This window comes from Eublepharis macularius, chromosome 2 (genome assembly GCF_028583425.1).
Source record: "Eublepharis macularius isolate TG4126 chromosome 2, MPM_Emac_v1.0, whole genome shotgun sequence".
In the NCBI taxonomy this organism is placed as follows: domain Eukaryota; kingdom Metazoa; phylum Chordata; class Lepidosauria; order Squamata; family Eublepharidae; genus Eublepharis; species Eublepharis macularius.
The window spans coordinates 31,320,439-31,337,359 of NC_072791.1; the positions used below are offsets into that span (position 1 = coordinate 31,320,439).

The 16,921-nt window shown below is 44.0% G+C and overlaps 1 protein-coding gene across 3 annotated transcripts in view; it reads right to left on the reverse strand.

Annotated features, from left to right (window-relative positions):
• Positions 1-2,773: 2,773 nt before the first annotated feature.
• The window catches only part of UNC79 (unc-79 homolog, NALCN channel complex subunit), a 145,572-nt gene continuing 131,424 nt past the window's right edge, over positions 2,774-16,921 (reverse strand). For all 3 annotated transcript variants that reach the window (XM_054972102.1, XM_054972101.1, XM_054972103.1), the window contains 6 exons: positions 13,632-13,807; positions 11,655-11,841; positions 9,389-9,586; positions 6,256-6,333; positions 4,359-4,400; positions 2,774-2,974 (listed from right to left, as the gene is read on the reverse strand). In XM_054972102.1, the coding sequence (XP_054828077.1) occupies positions 2,774-2,974; positions 4,359-4,400; positions 6,256-6,333; positions 9,389-9,586; positions 11,655-11,841; positions 13,632-13,807 (882 nt within the window). The remainder of the gene's footprint in view (positions 2,975-4,358; positions 4,401-6,255; positions 6,334-9,388; positions 9,587-11,654; positions 11,842-13,631; positions 13,808-16,921) is intronic.

A 16,921-nucleotide genomic window follows, 5' to 3' on the forward strand; every position in this document is an offset into this window, starting at 1 on the left:
AGCCTTCAGAATCTTTTCCCATTGGGAGATAAACCCAGCATTTTTGGTTGGAGGTAGGCCCTTTGTTAAGCTGTAGGCCTCAGTAAGCACTCAGCCAGGCCAACCGTTGAAGCTGGCTCTGCCAGGAATTGAAAGAGAGATAAATATTTAACCTGGAAGAAGTAAAAGCCATGTATTACCTATACCTTTTCTAAATAAATAAGTTGCTTCAAGCAAGTCTCTGGAGAAGCAGCATATATGCATTTTCTAAATAAATCTAAGTAAATCACGCCTGTTATTAAGACCAACCCAAATAACACAAGCCTTCAAGTTCACCAGGCTGACCTGTAAAAAAAACCCACAGCTCTTGTTTCTGGATTTTGCTACAGACTAATGTAGCTACTAGTGACTTTTGTCTTCCGTGACTTAGTGGACAAAGGCCCATTCCACATGGCACATTTTAAGCCGGTGATGCTGAGCATTCACACTGATCGGTGCTGAAATGGCTTGGGATCCCATCATTTTGCACTGTATGACTCGAGGTGATTGAGTTGAGATGTGTCTGTTTGGAGCTGCATTTTGTGTGGGCTGGAGCCGATGTAATTTTTTTTTTAAATTGTTTGTGTGAGTAGTAATGTTGCAATGTTGGAACCCATCCCCCCTGTATTTGTTGATTGGGCTGTCCCGTGCCCTCTGGAAAGGCAATTGGTGGTGGAGTTCTGGGGGGAAACATGTACTTTTCATGCTTGTTCCATTCTCATTTATGTGTTTTTAAAGACAAGCCAGGAAAGGGTTAAAACGCTGCTGCTTCATTCCCTCCTGGCAGCTTCCCTGCCACTTTGTTTTGCAAAAGGTTGTACAAAACACTTGGGGTTCTTTCCTCTTTGGCTTTAGGAGAAGACGCCGGGAGGAAGGGAAGTCATTTAACCATTTCCTGGCTTCTAAAGCCAGGAAGAATGAGCAGTAATTTTACAACTCATTCCTAGCTTTGACAAAAAAATTAGTGTGTGCTCATACCACCAAGGAGGAAGGGAAAAGCAGCCATTTAAACCTCTCCTGGCTTTTAAAGCTAGCAAGGAATAAGCAACGATGGTAGGACTTGTTCCTAGCTTTGAAGAAAAAAAAATAAGAGAGTGTATGCATACCTGGGAGGAAGGAAGTGAACAGAGAAGCAGCCTTATAACCCTTACCTCACTTTACTGATAAAAATGGCAGAAAAGGAGTTCAGAGAGCTGAGGAGGGTGGGAGTGGTTACCCGCGGTCAGACCAATCAGCTCCTGGGGGAAAGGAAGAGTGGGGGCCAAGAAGGAGAATGGGAGTTTTTGATTCTGCACGGACATAGTATGTGGCAGCAGCAACTGGGCAGCTGCTTCAAAAAATCACAAAATGTGCACAGGGGGGGAAAAACAAGGAAAAGACGGACAAAAACGGCTTCTGCTTCCCATGACTGCCTTGCACATGCGGAACTCTAGAGAACGTGAGAAGCTGAATAGATTCTGAAATGCTGTAAAGTGACCATGCAGAAAACACCAAAATTTCAGGTGGGTAGCTGTGTTAGTCTGTAGTAGAAGAGCAAAATTCAGGTCTAGTAGCACCTTAAAGACCAACAAGATTTCCAGGGTATGAGCTTTCAAGACTCAGAACTCCCTTCATCAAATGCAAGTGGGCAAAGAAAGGGACTTTTCAGCCAAAGAAAAAGAGCCCAGGAAGGCACAATTAACTCAGTTTGGCTTCTTTTGACCCTTTACTTATCAAATCCAGCCAAATTAACCTCCATTATTGGAAACAGATAATCATGTTTTTCTGTGCTCTCAGCTTTTCAAGGGATCTGTGAATTCTGTCTGGCGTCAGAGGCACATTTGAACAACTGCTGATGTTCAGTTGGATGGCTTCCATTTTTTCTCCTTTCTCTCTGAAGGCCAGGGGTGCAACCTGATACTAGCCATACCCTGTACCCACTGGAGTCAGCAGAGCATTCCTTCCAGGATGGAACCAGAAGCTTGCACACAATGTCAAACTATTCAGCTTGGTCTTAATACAAGATCCTACATGGCTTTTGTTTTTGGATTTGGTGATGGACCAACATGGTTACCCAAGTCTTATATCTACGGAGTTAAACACACATCTTTCTCCTGGCACTCTAAGTGGTCCCTTCTTGCCTCATTGGCCCCAGGACCCAGGCTGGATAGCTAACCCTCCTGCACTGCCTGTGCTTGCCAGCCATCACTAGCATCTGGAAAGAAAAACTGCTAAAAGCCTCATCACACAATCACTATTTCATAGCGACAAGTTCTATTGCATTGCCAAGTGTGAGCTTTAAGACAAAAAAAGGCATTAGAAAGGATCTTTAAAACCCTGCTCATTTTGTAGTAATTTAAAAATAGCAGCATAGAACTTTCATTGGTATCTTTGAATACATACAATTTTGGAATATTAAAAAAAGGTAATGGGAGGAAGTCATCTTCTTAAAAAAAAATAACCAAGGAAATGTTTAAACATCTTTTTATACGTACACCAGGCCTAACTTTACAACCCCTCATTTTCAGAGATTGGGTCCCACAGACTTTGCAGGGCACTGCTCACATGAGCAAAGATTGACTTACGGTTACGGGTACCAACATGGTCAGACTATTAGCTAGCCAGTTCGCCCATTTCTATATATCTAGGAGACTAAAAAGTGTAGCTACAGTACTTCTTTATTTTTTGTTTTTTTAAAAAAAAATGGCATTTAATCTTTTCGTTTGAGCCCTGTTATTGCTAGACTAAACTGAAGCTTCTGGTACCTCTGCCCCATTCATAAAGGATAAAACTGAGACGCCGCTTCAGACGACTGGATTTCCACTTGAGCCATTTTAAACTGGGTGCACTGCAGCCATTTGCGGAGGACGGAGGCGATTGTGCTCATCTGGCCAGACCCCTGTAACATTCTAAGGCTATGATGGTTCACGTTGTTCTGAATAGCTTGCAGGCGAAGTTGGAGCCCAGCAGATAAATGCTGTTAAAACAGACAAAGGGTACTATGTCAATGCTTCCTTCAACACCCACATGAAATCCCAACTGTTGTTATTACTACAAGTTGAGGTCAGGCAATGAATCATGGAGATTCATTGCCCTTCACCTGAGTAAAATCTCCCCGTTTTATGACCTCTTAAGGCCTGTAGCAAGCCTCTGCCATTTTAAAAAACTGATATTTAACTGTTATCAGCATCCTGTATCTTCTAGAGCAGAGGTCCCCAACATAGTGCCTGTGGGTGCCACGGCATCTGCTGACAACTTTCCTGGTGCCCACTAAGTGTTTTTAAGAAAATGGGTGGGGCCGGATGGGTCTTTTGCCCAGCACGCCTTCTGACTGGCCACTAGAGAGTTGATTGGCTGTGCAGACTTTTAAAAACGTTGCCCTGGCAGCAGCTGCCATCACAATACAAGGATCTCCACAAACTGTTTTTAAGCAGAGCTTCTGCTGGACACACTGAAGGTTTATTATTACAGTAATGCATATCCTCACTCCATGGCATTTTGTGGTTGGCTCCGCCTCCTGTGGCAGCCATTTTGTGGTTGCACCCACCACCTAATGTCAGAATTCCAAAGGTGCCCACAGGCTCAAAAAGGTTGGAGACCCCTGTTCTAGAGGGCTATATGCAGTCCTCTTGATGAGACTGTTATTTTGTGGTTTCCGAGTGCCCTCAAGTCATAGCTGACTTATGGCGACCCCTGGTGGGGTTTTCATGGCAAGAGACTAACAGAGGTGGTTTGTCATTGTGTGCCTCTGCAACCCTGGTCTTTGTTGGAGGTCTCCCATCCAATCATTAACCAAGGCCAGCCCTGCTTAGCTTCTGAGATTTGATGAGATCACTTAACCATTAATGTCACCATTAGAGGGGATGCTTTTAAATGCTTTTAAAGAGCTGCCCATGTCACCAGGGACAAGTATAAATTGGTCCCAAGCAACCAGGTGGCAATCCACCTTCTCAGAAGTGGTGTCCAGTTGTGAAACTTCTCCCCCTTGGCACAGTTAAAAAGCCAAGAAGTTCAAAGACCTTTCTCTGCAGTCATTTCCAGTGTGGGTATAATCCTTCAAAAAGGATAGAATGAAATCCGCTATGCTTGCTCTGTGCAGACCAGATGAACTTTCATCTTATGGGCATGAATGGCTGAGCCAGTCCTTTCAGTTTTAAATGCTTTTAAACAGCTGCCCATGTCACCAGGGACAAGTATAAATTGGTCCCAAGCAACCAGGTGGCAATCCACCTTCTGGAATTCTTAAAATGGATTTGGTCACAAAGTCCAGTGTACTTAATTCCTCCAATAGGTAATATTGAGAATGCTCAATTGGTTTAGATCAAGGTTAGAGGAGCATACAGATGGAAGGGATCACTTACCTTTAGATTTGATTGAATCATTGGTAGCCACATCGGAATCAGCTATAGGACAACAGAGACTCAGTATTAGTCATAGTACACAGACCATAGTCAATCTGTTATAATTTCAAGCTTGTTATAATATTCTTAGTTTAAAGGACAAGGGATCATAGCTCAACAGTACAGTGCATGCAGAATTCCTGGCATCTCCTCCAACCTAAAAGATCTCACACTGCAGATGTTGGGAAGACCTTTCTTGGCCTGACACTCGGGAGTGCTGCTGCTAGAATGAGTTAGGAGGACCAAGAATGTGACTCCATACAAAGTTCCTGGGGTGGGGAGACATCAAGAAAAAGGGGACTGTGAGAAACAGTGGAAGGCAGATGTTGTTTACAAAAAGTATTGGAGCTAGAGAAACCTAGAGCATGATCTCTCATTTTTTCACTGAGACATATGGCGCTTTCTTTTGGGAATAACTTTTCCTATGCTTCTGATTTAGCGCTACAATGCTGAACAGGGGCCGCGAGACATTCTTGTCCTGATTATACTCTTGCAGTCCTGGTATCTCTACATCTGCACCGGAGAGCAGATCTTGTTTGTGTCTTCCTCCAAAGCGGGTAATAATTTAGGGACAGATGTTGTTTGTCTAAGGGAAAACCAGATCAGTCTCCGTGTGCATGTGTAATGTCCAGTAATCAGTTTCATGTTTTGTCTTAGTTTCAGGATACTGGAATCTGGAGCAGTTCCAGCCCAGGTTTTATTTATGGCTGGAGAGGTTATGAAGGTGTCTGTTAGGCCTTGTGTTCTTTTCTGGTGTCTGCTGAATGAAATTACTCTGAGTTGATTAAAACTGACCCACTGCATATCCCTGAAAGGCTACCAAATCTACTGGATGGACTACTGGAAATATGTTCAAATAACCATTGTTGCCTGCCCCCAATTACCTCCTGTCCTGTAGACGGAAATATCTGACTGTATCATGAGGACAATTCCCCTGTGCCGCTGCAAGAACAGTTTCATCACTTAGCAGCAGACATTCATAATTTGTTTTTATGTAACACAAAAACCTCTTGAGAAGAGAAATATGCTTGAATGAACTAAACAAAACTTCCCCTCTTCTCTCTTTGCTTTGAACCGTGACATCCTTTTTGGAAAGGGATACAGCCAAGTGACATCCAAGCTAAGCTCAATGCTTTCCAGCTGCATGGACTTGCCAGTGCCTTGTTATTGTTTAGCATTAGGAATAGCAAAGATCTTTTGATTTCTGGTGTTAGCTCCAGACCAGGGAAAATCCAGGTCCTGTTGCCCTCAGACAGCCAGGGCGATGTAGTGGGTAGAGTGTCAGGCTTGGGAATCCAAGGTTCAGTTGGCCTAGAAGCTCATTAGGTGATGCTTTCTCGCTCTCTTCCTCAGGCCAACTGAATTCACAGAATTGTTGGAAGGATAACATGGAGAAGGGGTGGGATAGAAGTGTAACAGACAGCACCCAAAGCGTCATACTGCTCATTGCATTATTACTGAATGCCATTCTAGAGAATCCTCCTCTCAAAGTCTTCAGGAGCAACCTTTCAAGGAACCAAGGAATAGCCGTGAAGAGGGATCTGAAGAGACCCAGGGCAGGCACAGCTTTTCAGATCTTAGCCATTATTTTGAAATGCATGCTCAGGGTAAGGTTGAGAGCCAGCGTGGCATAGTGGCTACAGTGCCATACTATGAACTAGAAGAGACAGGTTCGAACCCCCACTCTGCCATGGAAGCTTGCTGAATGACCTTGGGCCAGTCACTCTTTATCACCTTAACCTACCTCACAGGGCTGTTGTTAGGAGGCCAGATTAGGGAATATAAGCTTTTAAACTGATTTTGGGCCCCACCGGAGGGAAGAAATGGGGAGTAAATAGGTGAAGAAATTAAAACCCACCTTGACAAAAATAGTGGAATTGCATTCCTGCAAAGCTTCCAATAAGCTGATCACATGGAGACACACCATCTCCACCATCTGCGGGGCAAAAAAGTATGTTGAGATAAAATAAAGGTCTTGTGCAACATTTCATGGAAACAGAAGTGAAAAGGGAGGAGATAAACATTACTTTGGTAGCAAAACTGAAGCAACATATAACCACCAACGTTTCAGATTCAACATCCACATTTGACACAGCTATGTCTAGCCATGAGGCTTTATTCAGGTTTAACTTCCACAACAGCCAAGCATCCTTGGCCCACGTAGGCCTCTGAAAGCCCATCCTGGACCTGCTAGTTGCCATTCATCACAGAGCTGGGGTTGTGGTTTTCTTTGTAAACTTACTGGATTGTCTCTGAAAATAAATCTACTCCTAGATCATATTCATTCCTTACCCAGATGAAGTTATTTACAATTCTTAATCAGCAGTGAGCCTTGAATATATAAATCTTCCATTTCTCTTCTAAACCTGAAAGATGTCTTACAGAAACTAGTTTTGATGTTGTAAGTATTGGATTGGATCCTCTGAACAAGTTCCATTTGTGGAATTGCCAGACACCAGGTGTGGTCTGGAGTTCCCCCGGAATTACGATATCTGCACAGAGATCAGTTCCTCAGGACAAAATGGCAGCTTCAGAGGGTAGCCTGCATGGAATTGCATCCCTCCTGAGCTCCCTGCCCTCCCCAAACACCACACTTCCTAGCTCCTAAATCTCCAGAAATTTCCCAAGCCAGAGTTGGCAACCCTATTTGTGTATCCTGGATAGTCTCTGCTGTGGAACATGCGTCCTCTTCTGCTAAAACTTTTGTTTGCACAAGAGCAATGCTTTTCAACAGGCCGTTGCACGAATGGAAGTTTTAGAGGAAGAGGAAGTGTGCTTCATTTCACAGACTGTTTAACATTAACAGAACCCGTTCACAAAATCCAAACAATTGTTTTAAGCTTTATGTTATGTAACTATAGAAGTAAACAGAGGAATTACAGTGTTTGACCAATCTGTATATAGATTCCATACCTATCATATTACTAAAACAATTAGCCCATTTTAGGGTAATTCACTTTACTTGGTATGGACTGGTTAATTGAATTTCAAAACAGTTAAAACAGGAGAGTATTCCTATGCATTTTATAAACAGTATTGCCAATGTAGGGACTTCTATAATGAGTATCAACCCAAGACCATTTTGGTGTCGCATAAAGATTTTGTCATGTCTGAGATTAAATTTTAGAAATTCCTCATCCATTGCCACAATTATCCTATAACATGGTTCTGGGTCAAAGAATTTCCTATATAGAGGGATAGGGGCAGAAGAGACACAGCCACCTCCAAAATTTGATGGGGAGTATAAAAGTCCATAATGGAGACTTGCAGAAATTCATAGACGGGGCAGAAGGAGACTACCTCCCCTAAGCAAATCTGGGAACTGGCTCTCTGGTGCTGGCTTGAAGAGGGATCCAGATTAGAGATGGGCATGAATGTAAATACAAAACAAAAAACCACATGAACCAGGCCAGTTCGTGGTTCACGAACCAGTGGTTCGTGGAAGCGCGTTTCCATGAACTTCCACAGACTGGTCTACTGGTTCCTTTGGTTCCTATTAAAGGGGCAGTTTAAATGACCACTTCCCCGGGGAAATGGCCATTTAAACGTTTCCTGCCCCTTGCAAGTGGCAGGGCCCTTTAAACTATCAGCTGGCAGGCAGCAGGGGCTATCTCTCGTTGCCGCCTGCCAGCTGATAGTTTAAAGGGACCTACTGCTTGCAAGTGGTAGGGCCCTTTATATGGCCCAAACTCCAGCCCCAGCCCCCCTCCCCCACCCCAGCCCACACATACCCAGCTCCAGCCCCAGCCCCAGCCCCACACTTACCTTGCTGCTGGGGTGATGGAGCCCGCAGCCTCCTCCTGCAAGGGGCAGGAAGGCCATTTTTGGCCTCTTCCACTGCTGCACAAGCCCGCATGGGCAGAGGAGGCCAAAAACGGCCTCCCCGCCCTCAAATGGTCACCGTGGGCCCACAGGGTGGTGAAGGATGCCAAAAATGGCCTTCACATCCCTCAAATGGCTGGCACGGCAGCCAATTGAGGGGCGGGAGGACCATTTTCGGCCTCCTCTGCTGGCCTGTGGGTCTGCAAAGCAGCGGAGGAGGCCGAAAACAGCCTCCTCCACCACCCTGCAGGCCCATGAGGCACCAGAGGAGGCCAAAAATGGCCTCTCCACCCGTCAAATGGCTGCCACAGGCCCACAGGGTGGTGAAGGAGGCCGAAAACAGCCTTCGCACCCCTCAAATGGCCGCGGTGGCATTTAAACCCCACGAACCACGAACCACAAACTGGTTCGTGAACTTGCACCAGTTCATGGGAGTTTATGGTTCGTGAAAACCCACGAACCATGAACCCCATGGTTTGGGGTTTTTTTTGGTTCGTGCCCATGTCTAATCCAGATTTCTCCACTGTAACTCATCTATAAGCATCTCCCCATCTTCTCTGTAGCTGCTTCAAGACCTGTGAGCCCTGAAGGGAAGCCAAGAGAGATACTCATGGCAGAGAGCTATTAACAGCAACCCCTGAAAAGACAACCAAAAGGAGGGGTTTCTTTTTTACTGTTCATTGTTTTGCCTCTTCGTGTTTTAAGCTGTATACCACCTTAGATGTCTTGATAGAAAGCCAATATAGAAATGCATTAAAATACAAATACTGTCAGAGGTATTTATATAAATACTTTCAGAAGGACCAATATGTCATCTTCCTCCAAATGCCACCCATATTTTCAGCCAGGGCCATTTTGGGCCAAGTGGAAAGAGTGGTGGCAGCAACAGCAGTGTTTGGTTTTTTGCAGAGACCATCTCTCCAAGTGTCTTAATTATGATCTCTCCCCACATCAAGTTTCAGAGTTCATTCACTAGACTCTACAGCTAATGTAAGAGCAATGGCTCATATAGGATAGCCAGGGAGGATTGACCACTAACATAGTTTTTTACTTTGAACACCTCTACCCTGGATGAACTCCCTCATGTGGTCTCAATGTTTAAACTATAAATGCCTTTCTTTTGGCTTAGCTGCAATGGCTACCCGATCTGGTCACTCCATCTGACTCACCACCTTGTTATGTGCCATCAGCTGGAGGATGCTGGGCGTCACTCGGCTCCAAAATTCCAGGGCTGTAAGGATTGCCGTGAAACTAAATTCATTCTGATTTTGGACAGTCGGAGCCACTGCCGCTTGTTCGCAATATACAGTCCATAGCTGGGCAAATATAAAGGCATGGAAGAGGGAGCACATGTGCAAGACGGATGTCTGATGGAAGAGAAATAAGGCAGAAAAAAGGCTCCTTTCAAACAGTGCCATGGGGGGGGGGGGTTCAAAAACATTACAGTTCAAAAATTCCCTATTCCCTATTCCACTACATACACACCTGCCAAAGTAATGCTAATCGAATATCATTCTGTCAAGTATTCCCTCAGATTTTCTTTCCTGTCAGCATATAGTGAGTGATATGTCAACACATTCATATTGAAATACTTAATTTACATTCAAAGGCTAATGTTAGTGAAAAGGGATAGAGAAGCTGAAACTGCTGAAAAATCACCCAAGTTCTTTGGCGTCTGGGAGGGCACAATTCTGACCTGTGGACTCTTGTAGCTTCTGAGAACAGTTGCCAGAATCTGCTTAGGTCTCTACAATAGTTTGGGGTATGAGAAGTTCCCACAGAACATAAAGCTGACTAAAAAATGCAGCACAAAACTGTGCGTAATCCCTGTGGGTAAATTCATGGAAGCCAAAGAAGATATCTCTCGATTCAAAATCTCTGAATCAAATTTCAGAAATAGAATCAGAATTTGTGTTTCACATTTTGTAGTATGGTCATTTTTGGTGGACATCTTAGTTTACCAGTCCCATGCCTGGACCTTCTGACTGGGAGACAGATCAATGTTACAGTCCTGTTACGACGGAGTCAAGTTAGGTTTCATTACAATGGATATCTGCAATCTGGGTACCAGATATTTTCCTTGAAATTACTGCTAAAGCAACAGACAGTGTACCCGCTCTTCTCACCCACTTGCTTTGCAAGAAAGATTCCATATGTACAACAGAGCCAGTGAGTGGGACAAGTGACGATGACAGGACTGTGGACGGTATGGGTGGGAGGAGCCAGAGATGCCTTGTCTCCTGCATTAGCCAGAGATTTCAAGGTTTTGAGGCAGCAATTCTAGGTATAATCTGAAACCCGCTTCTTGCTTATGTTGGTACAAAATATATCAAACCTGGAATAATTATGTAAGTGATTTAACTTTTCAAAGAGTTCAGTCTTTAAGCCCACTCTGCAGCAGGTCTGCTCAGATTCCTAATTCAGGTTGATTGAGTGGGGCTTTCTCTCAGGATGGTGTTCTTAGGATTGCACTGGAGGAAAGTGAAGTGCCTTTGCCTCAGGCCTCAGGCACTGATCAGGCCAAAAATTGCTGACAGCCTGCTTCTTCCTTCTTGCCAGAAAGATCTCTGATGCAGCCATCACTTGGCCTGTGGCTAAAGATGCAAGGTAATGGACGGTCTGGCTTCAGTCACTAGCGTAGTGGTTAAGGGCAGCAGGACCCTAATCTGAAGAATGGGGTTTAATTCCCCTCTCCTTTGCTTGAAGCCAGCTGGGGGACGTTGGGTCAGTCACAGCTCTCTCAGAGCTCTCTCACCCACCTCACGGGATGATTGTTGTGAGGATAATAATAACACACTTTGTACAAGTTGTCCTGAAGTGTAGTATATAAATCAAATGTTGTTGTTGTTATTATTTGGCATGTGTTTGATTTAATGCCTGACAACTTCAGGCTATTTGCAGAATCAGTATTGTGGGACAACAGTTCTTTTAGAGATGCGTCTGAAATATTTAGGGAAATCCTGTTTCTTTCAGGGTTTCTCCTCGTTTTAAATTTAATACAATAAAATATTGCACAAGCCACAAGATACAAATAAATTCAGACAGAGGCCGTTTTCACACTACTAACCTGCTTCCATAACGTTGCGAAACGTTGTGCAAAAAACGCGGAAGATAGCGTCTTCTCGTGAGAGTTTTGTGCAATGTCGCGCAAAACTCTTGCAAGAAGATGCTATCTTCCGCTTTTTTTGCACAACATTTTGCAACGTTACGGAAGCAGGTTAGTAGTGTGAAAACGGCCAGACACACAGAAACATACACACAGGCATATACACTTAAAAATATATCCTACATAAAACTTCACAAAGTTTTGTTAATTCAATGGAATTTAATTTAGACACTAGGGATGAGTCAGTCGGCAGCACCGTGCAAGTTAGCATGTAGAGTGCAGTGAACTGAATGGCATTTATTCACAGTAATTGCTAATAATTCCCTTACCTTGGACTGCTCTGGAAACCCAATCAGGATCACAATGAGGTGATCTGCGACATGGGAGCCTGCGTCCAGTGGAATGGGCATACAAACCGAAGGGGAATTTGGACAGACCACATTATGCGTCAGTGACCCCAAAAGAAGCCAGGAGAGTAAACGGATATGAGTTACGCATTCAATGAATTCTTTGGGCCTGTTGGAAAAGTACAATAATACAGAATTTGTTGTATGCAAGTTTCTGACTCTCTCGGAAGACCCACCCAAACATGGCTGATGAACGATTTAACGAAAAAAGGGATTCTCTGGATTTTCTAACAGGCAACATAATGGCTGGAACCTCTTGTGTCCCATGAATAATCTAAACTTCGGAAACAGTCAATAATTTTTGAGGGAGGTCTGCGGCGTGAATACAGCATCGTTTACCATTGGGTGATGCCAACTTTTCTTTTGCTCTACTGTAAACCTTGTGATCAAATAGGTTGTTAAATATTTGAAATGACAGTAAAACCCGTTTACCAAAGATGAGAGGGACAAGGATATACATCATGAGTTGAAACTTCTCAGTCAGACTTCCTCAAATTCCTGTCCCAGGCATGGGACTGGAGACAGACTTCCTCAAATCCCAAATAATGGAGTTGAATATATTCAGATACGCCCCCCTCCCCAAACCCAGATCCGAATACTATATCCGTATTTTTGGACTCAAATATTGTGAATACTGATAGTTAAGGTGTTCCCAATACCTGAATCCAAAAAAATGCCAATTTTTTTTTAAGTGCACATCCCTAATGGCCACTTTTCAGTATATATGCAGAGAGAGATGACTAAAATCTCACATATTGATATTCAGTACTGATAAAAAGTATTCAAGCATTCACTTGATTATTGATCTGGGCACACATGGGCCCCCAGTTTAAGAGGAAGTGCTTTCATAGTGATGGGACCTCCAGGAAATCACTCATGTCTACTACAGACCATCATTCATAAAATCAATGAGGGCCAATTACATGGACTCTCTAGAACTTTTGGTAAATCCCTTGGGGTAAAAGGCTGTCCAGCATAAGACTTCAGCACATGCTTCTGTTTTTATTGGACACTGTATTATTTAATGATTGTTTAGTGATTGTTTGATGACTGGGGAAGGCAATGGCAAACCACCCCATAACAAAAAGTCTGCCAAGAAAACACCGTGATGTGTGATGTCCCCCCATGGGTCAGTAATGACTCAGTGCTTGCACCTTTACCTTTACCTAGTGATTGTTTAATGATAGGTAAGTCCAAGCCTATTTCTGCTATTTATGTATTTTAAACATTTATATCCTACTTTGTCACAGCCTTCCTCAAGGTGGCTCACAATATAAAAGATAAAATCATTAATAAACCATACAAATATTAAAATAAACGTCCATTAAAAATCAGCCAATAAAACCCAGAAGCATAAAAGTACCTTAAAACCCCCAGAAGCATAAAAGCATATAAAAGCAACTTTTCAGAACATCAGTTCTTTCCAGGAGTGAATGCACAATTTTTAGTCACAGGAATGATCTATTTTTTTGTTATATCATATTTTCCTAGAGTTTGAATTACAATATGTTGGCATCAGGAAAAAGCATTCCTGCGCCTCTCTTCCCAGTTAGTGGGTACACTGCTATCGTGATCTCTGTCTGGAACATAGTTATGTGCACATTTTATGGACTCCTATTGGGCAGTGCCTGTGTGGTGGTGATTTGAGGTGAGTAGTTGTGTTGGTCTACAGTAGAACTGCAGTAGAACAGTAGGACCTGGGTCCAGTAACACCTTAGAGCTTGAGAGCTCTGACTCCTGAGAGCTTACATTCTATTGGTCTCTAAGATGCCACTGGACTCAGATCCTGCTCTGTGGTGATGAACATCACAATTCCTCCTCTCCATCATATCCACGGCATTTGGTGATCTATTCAAAATGTTAATTTTAAAACAATATTTATGACCAACAATTTCTTACCCCTGTTGCATAGCAGATGGAGGGTGATATAGCCAAGGTAGATAGCGAACTACAGCCTTGTTATCCCTGTGGTTGCCCCGCGAGATTTCCATTGCAGCAATTTGAGCTAAACCAACTTTGAGATGCCCACCAAAAGTGTCCTCATGGAGTGGTTGGGAACATGTCTTCATGTGACTCTAGGGTACAAGGGCATTCAGTGCATTGAAGGCACACTTAGGGATATTAAAGACATTTTTAAAGCAATAGCATTGGAACATTCAGTTTTGACAATAAATATGAACACTGCAATTATTTGACCCAAAGGAGTTCACAATGAATTGTATCCAATAGTGCGTGTGTGTGGGGGCTATTATCACTGTTACCCCACTCTCACCTATGCTGGAGATCCCCAAACCCTGGAGGCAAAATTGAGGCTGGGGCACATGATGGTCTGTGCCTAGAGAAGGAAGACAGGAAAGATCCATTACATGAGCAGAGCTTCCCTCACAACTCGTTGGATGCACCCAATATCATCATTTTTTTAAAAAAGCAATAAATGCACACAGCAGTATACACTCCAATAAAGAATCAGTACCCAATATGAAAATTAGCATATATGATCATCACTTGCACAGAAGAACTAATTTTTAAATCAGTTCCACAGTTAAGAATCAATCCTAAGACTGATAGAAACTTTATAAGCAAGAAAAGCCATTACTGACCACCAAAATACAGCAGTGCATCTCTGTTGTGGATGCCACCTTCTGAGAAGGCTACGTTTTATGTGACAATAAACAAAGTCCTGTGAGGTTGCTCCACACGCATGGAATTCATCATTACCAGTCCATGTTTGAGCCTTTGGCCCATTTAATGGGCTTTGAAGATTTTTCTTTTGAAGTTGGCCTCTAGAAGTGTGGGAGGGTTCAGATTGGTTTGTATTCTTCTCATCATGATTTTATGGGAGCTTTAAAAATAGTTTTCATCTTTAATAACTTTTGGAAGCTTAATCTTCTGTAGTCTTGGGACAAAAAGCCATTTTGTGTATCCTTACAAGATGTTTATAGATTTTTTTCTCTCTATGTACAGGTTTTAATAGCTTTTAAAGGTTTTTGTCTGCTGCTGATCTTATTATCTCTTATTTGTTTATTTTTAGTAATGATATTGATGTGATTACAGATTTAATAAAGACCTTTTTTTACTGCTTTGACGTTTTAAAACTGAAAATATTTGCCATCTTAGAAGATCTAATTTTTTCAAAAGAGTAGACAAGGTGGGATATCCACCCTATGGACAGGGCCGGATTGAGGGGGGCATGGGGGTTACCCTGTCCTGGCACTGCCAAAGAGGGGGTGGCAAGCTGGCCACCCTGGAACAGGCACACTGTAGAGTTGGTGGTGGCCACATGGGTGGCTGAATAGAGGGCTGGAAGGCCACCGCGCCATTTGCCTGCCCCACTGACAGGGCAGCTGGCAGCAGCGCAGGGTGCCCCCTGGAAGTGTGCTGCCCGTGCTACCTACCGCTGGAGGAAAGGGAGTGTGCGGCAAGCCGGCCACCCCATCAGCGGGGAAGGGGAACACGCACGCACGGCCTTCTAGCCCTCCAATTAGCCACCTGCACGGCTGCCACCAGCACCGCAACACGCCATGTTTCGGGGTGGCCAGCTTGCCACGTTCTCCCTTCCCTCCAGTGGCAGCGGGCGACATGCTTTTCCGGGGAGGGGGGCACGTGATGACGTCACGAAAGTGACATCATCACGCAGCACCAGGAGTGTGTGCATGCTCTGCGTGCATGCATGCACGCACATGCAAGGGACTGCAGGGCTTGAGTTGACCCAGGCGCGGGCAACTCTAGATCCAGCCCTGCCTATGGATAAATACATATAAATGCTGCTAAGGGCATACTGTTGGTTTCATTTATGTTTTTCATTTCATTATTTTTTAAAAAAATAAATACTGTTTGCCATGTTGAGAACTGATTTGAGTGGAAAAACTGATTACAAACCTTCAAATCAACAAATTGAAAAAAAATTGTTGATCAGTATGTTCTTTTCCACCTATTCAATCAGCCTGTGAGCAAACTGATGTTCTATTTGGGCACCTGTTTCTTCAGGGTACAAATTATGTAGGCATGTTTCTACTGTTCCCCCTACTTTAATGAACTGCAGCATTTGCCCGGTTGGCTAGAACAGGGGTTCCCAACCCCCTGTTCGTGGTCCGGTACTGGTCTGTGGCCTGTTAGCAACTGGGCCGCACAGGTGGTGAGTGGCGGGCAAGTGCACAGCTAGCTCCAGGGTGCAGGCGAGGTAGGTGGTCACTGTCTTGGGAAGGGCAGCCACGCCATGCCTGCGTCTTGCCTGGTCGGCCCTGCACTTTTCATTAGAAAGATCACTTATTTTTGGCAGCTGCTTTCTGGCCTTGGACACTTGTGCTGCCCCCCCCCCCCCCAGTGGAGGCAGCTGCGTACTGTGAACATGCCCCAGCTGACTCCCATGATGCCTCTGGGTCTCTCCTCCCGCTCCCAGCCAGCACACGCGCAGCTGCTGCCTTGTGCTGTGGTCGGTGTTGCTGTGCTTGCTGGAGCTGCTGCTGCTGCCCTGCCCTGCGCCCTCGCACCTTTGTGTGTCGGGTTGCAGGAAAACAAGCTCACGGCTCCCTCTGATTCTGCATTGTGGTGAGTTGTATAATTATTTCATTATATATTATAAAGTAATAATAGAAATAAAGTGCACAATTGTATCATCCCGAAACCATCCTCCCGCTCCCGCTCCATGGAAAAATTGTCTTCCACGAAACCAGTCCCTGGTGCCAAAAAGGTTGGGGCCCACTGGGCTAGAAGACATAAACCTCTGTTCTCTCTTCTCCACAACTTAATCTTCTTTGCTCAGTTGCATTTTGCAGAGCAAAATAATGATCATTCAAAGGCCATTCATACTTTTAAAAAATTGTAATTCATTTTCCCATTCTTTCCCTTGCCCTCCTTCAACTTTCTGACAATTTATGTAGATCAAATGCATTTCAGATAATAACGCCCCCCACCCCCCACCCCAAGTCACCAAAATAAGGAGTGGAGATTTCCAGCTTTAAGAAAGCCACCCACAGCTTGACCCACAACAATGACAAGATAACAGCAGAAGGGCTTTTTAAGAAACATCCCAGATGTTTACTTTTCAGCCTTACAAAAACCCACAGAGGATGACCTGGGTAGCCTAATAAAAACATTAATCAGGAGAGGTTCATTACATGGTGCTGCTACCAAGTAGCCATCAAGTGGGAGAGGGACTCCATATTCTTATTGGCAGGTATCACGTGCCA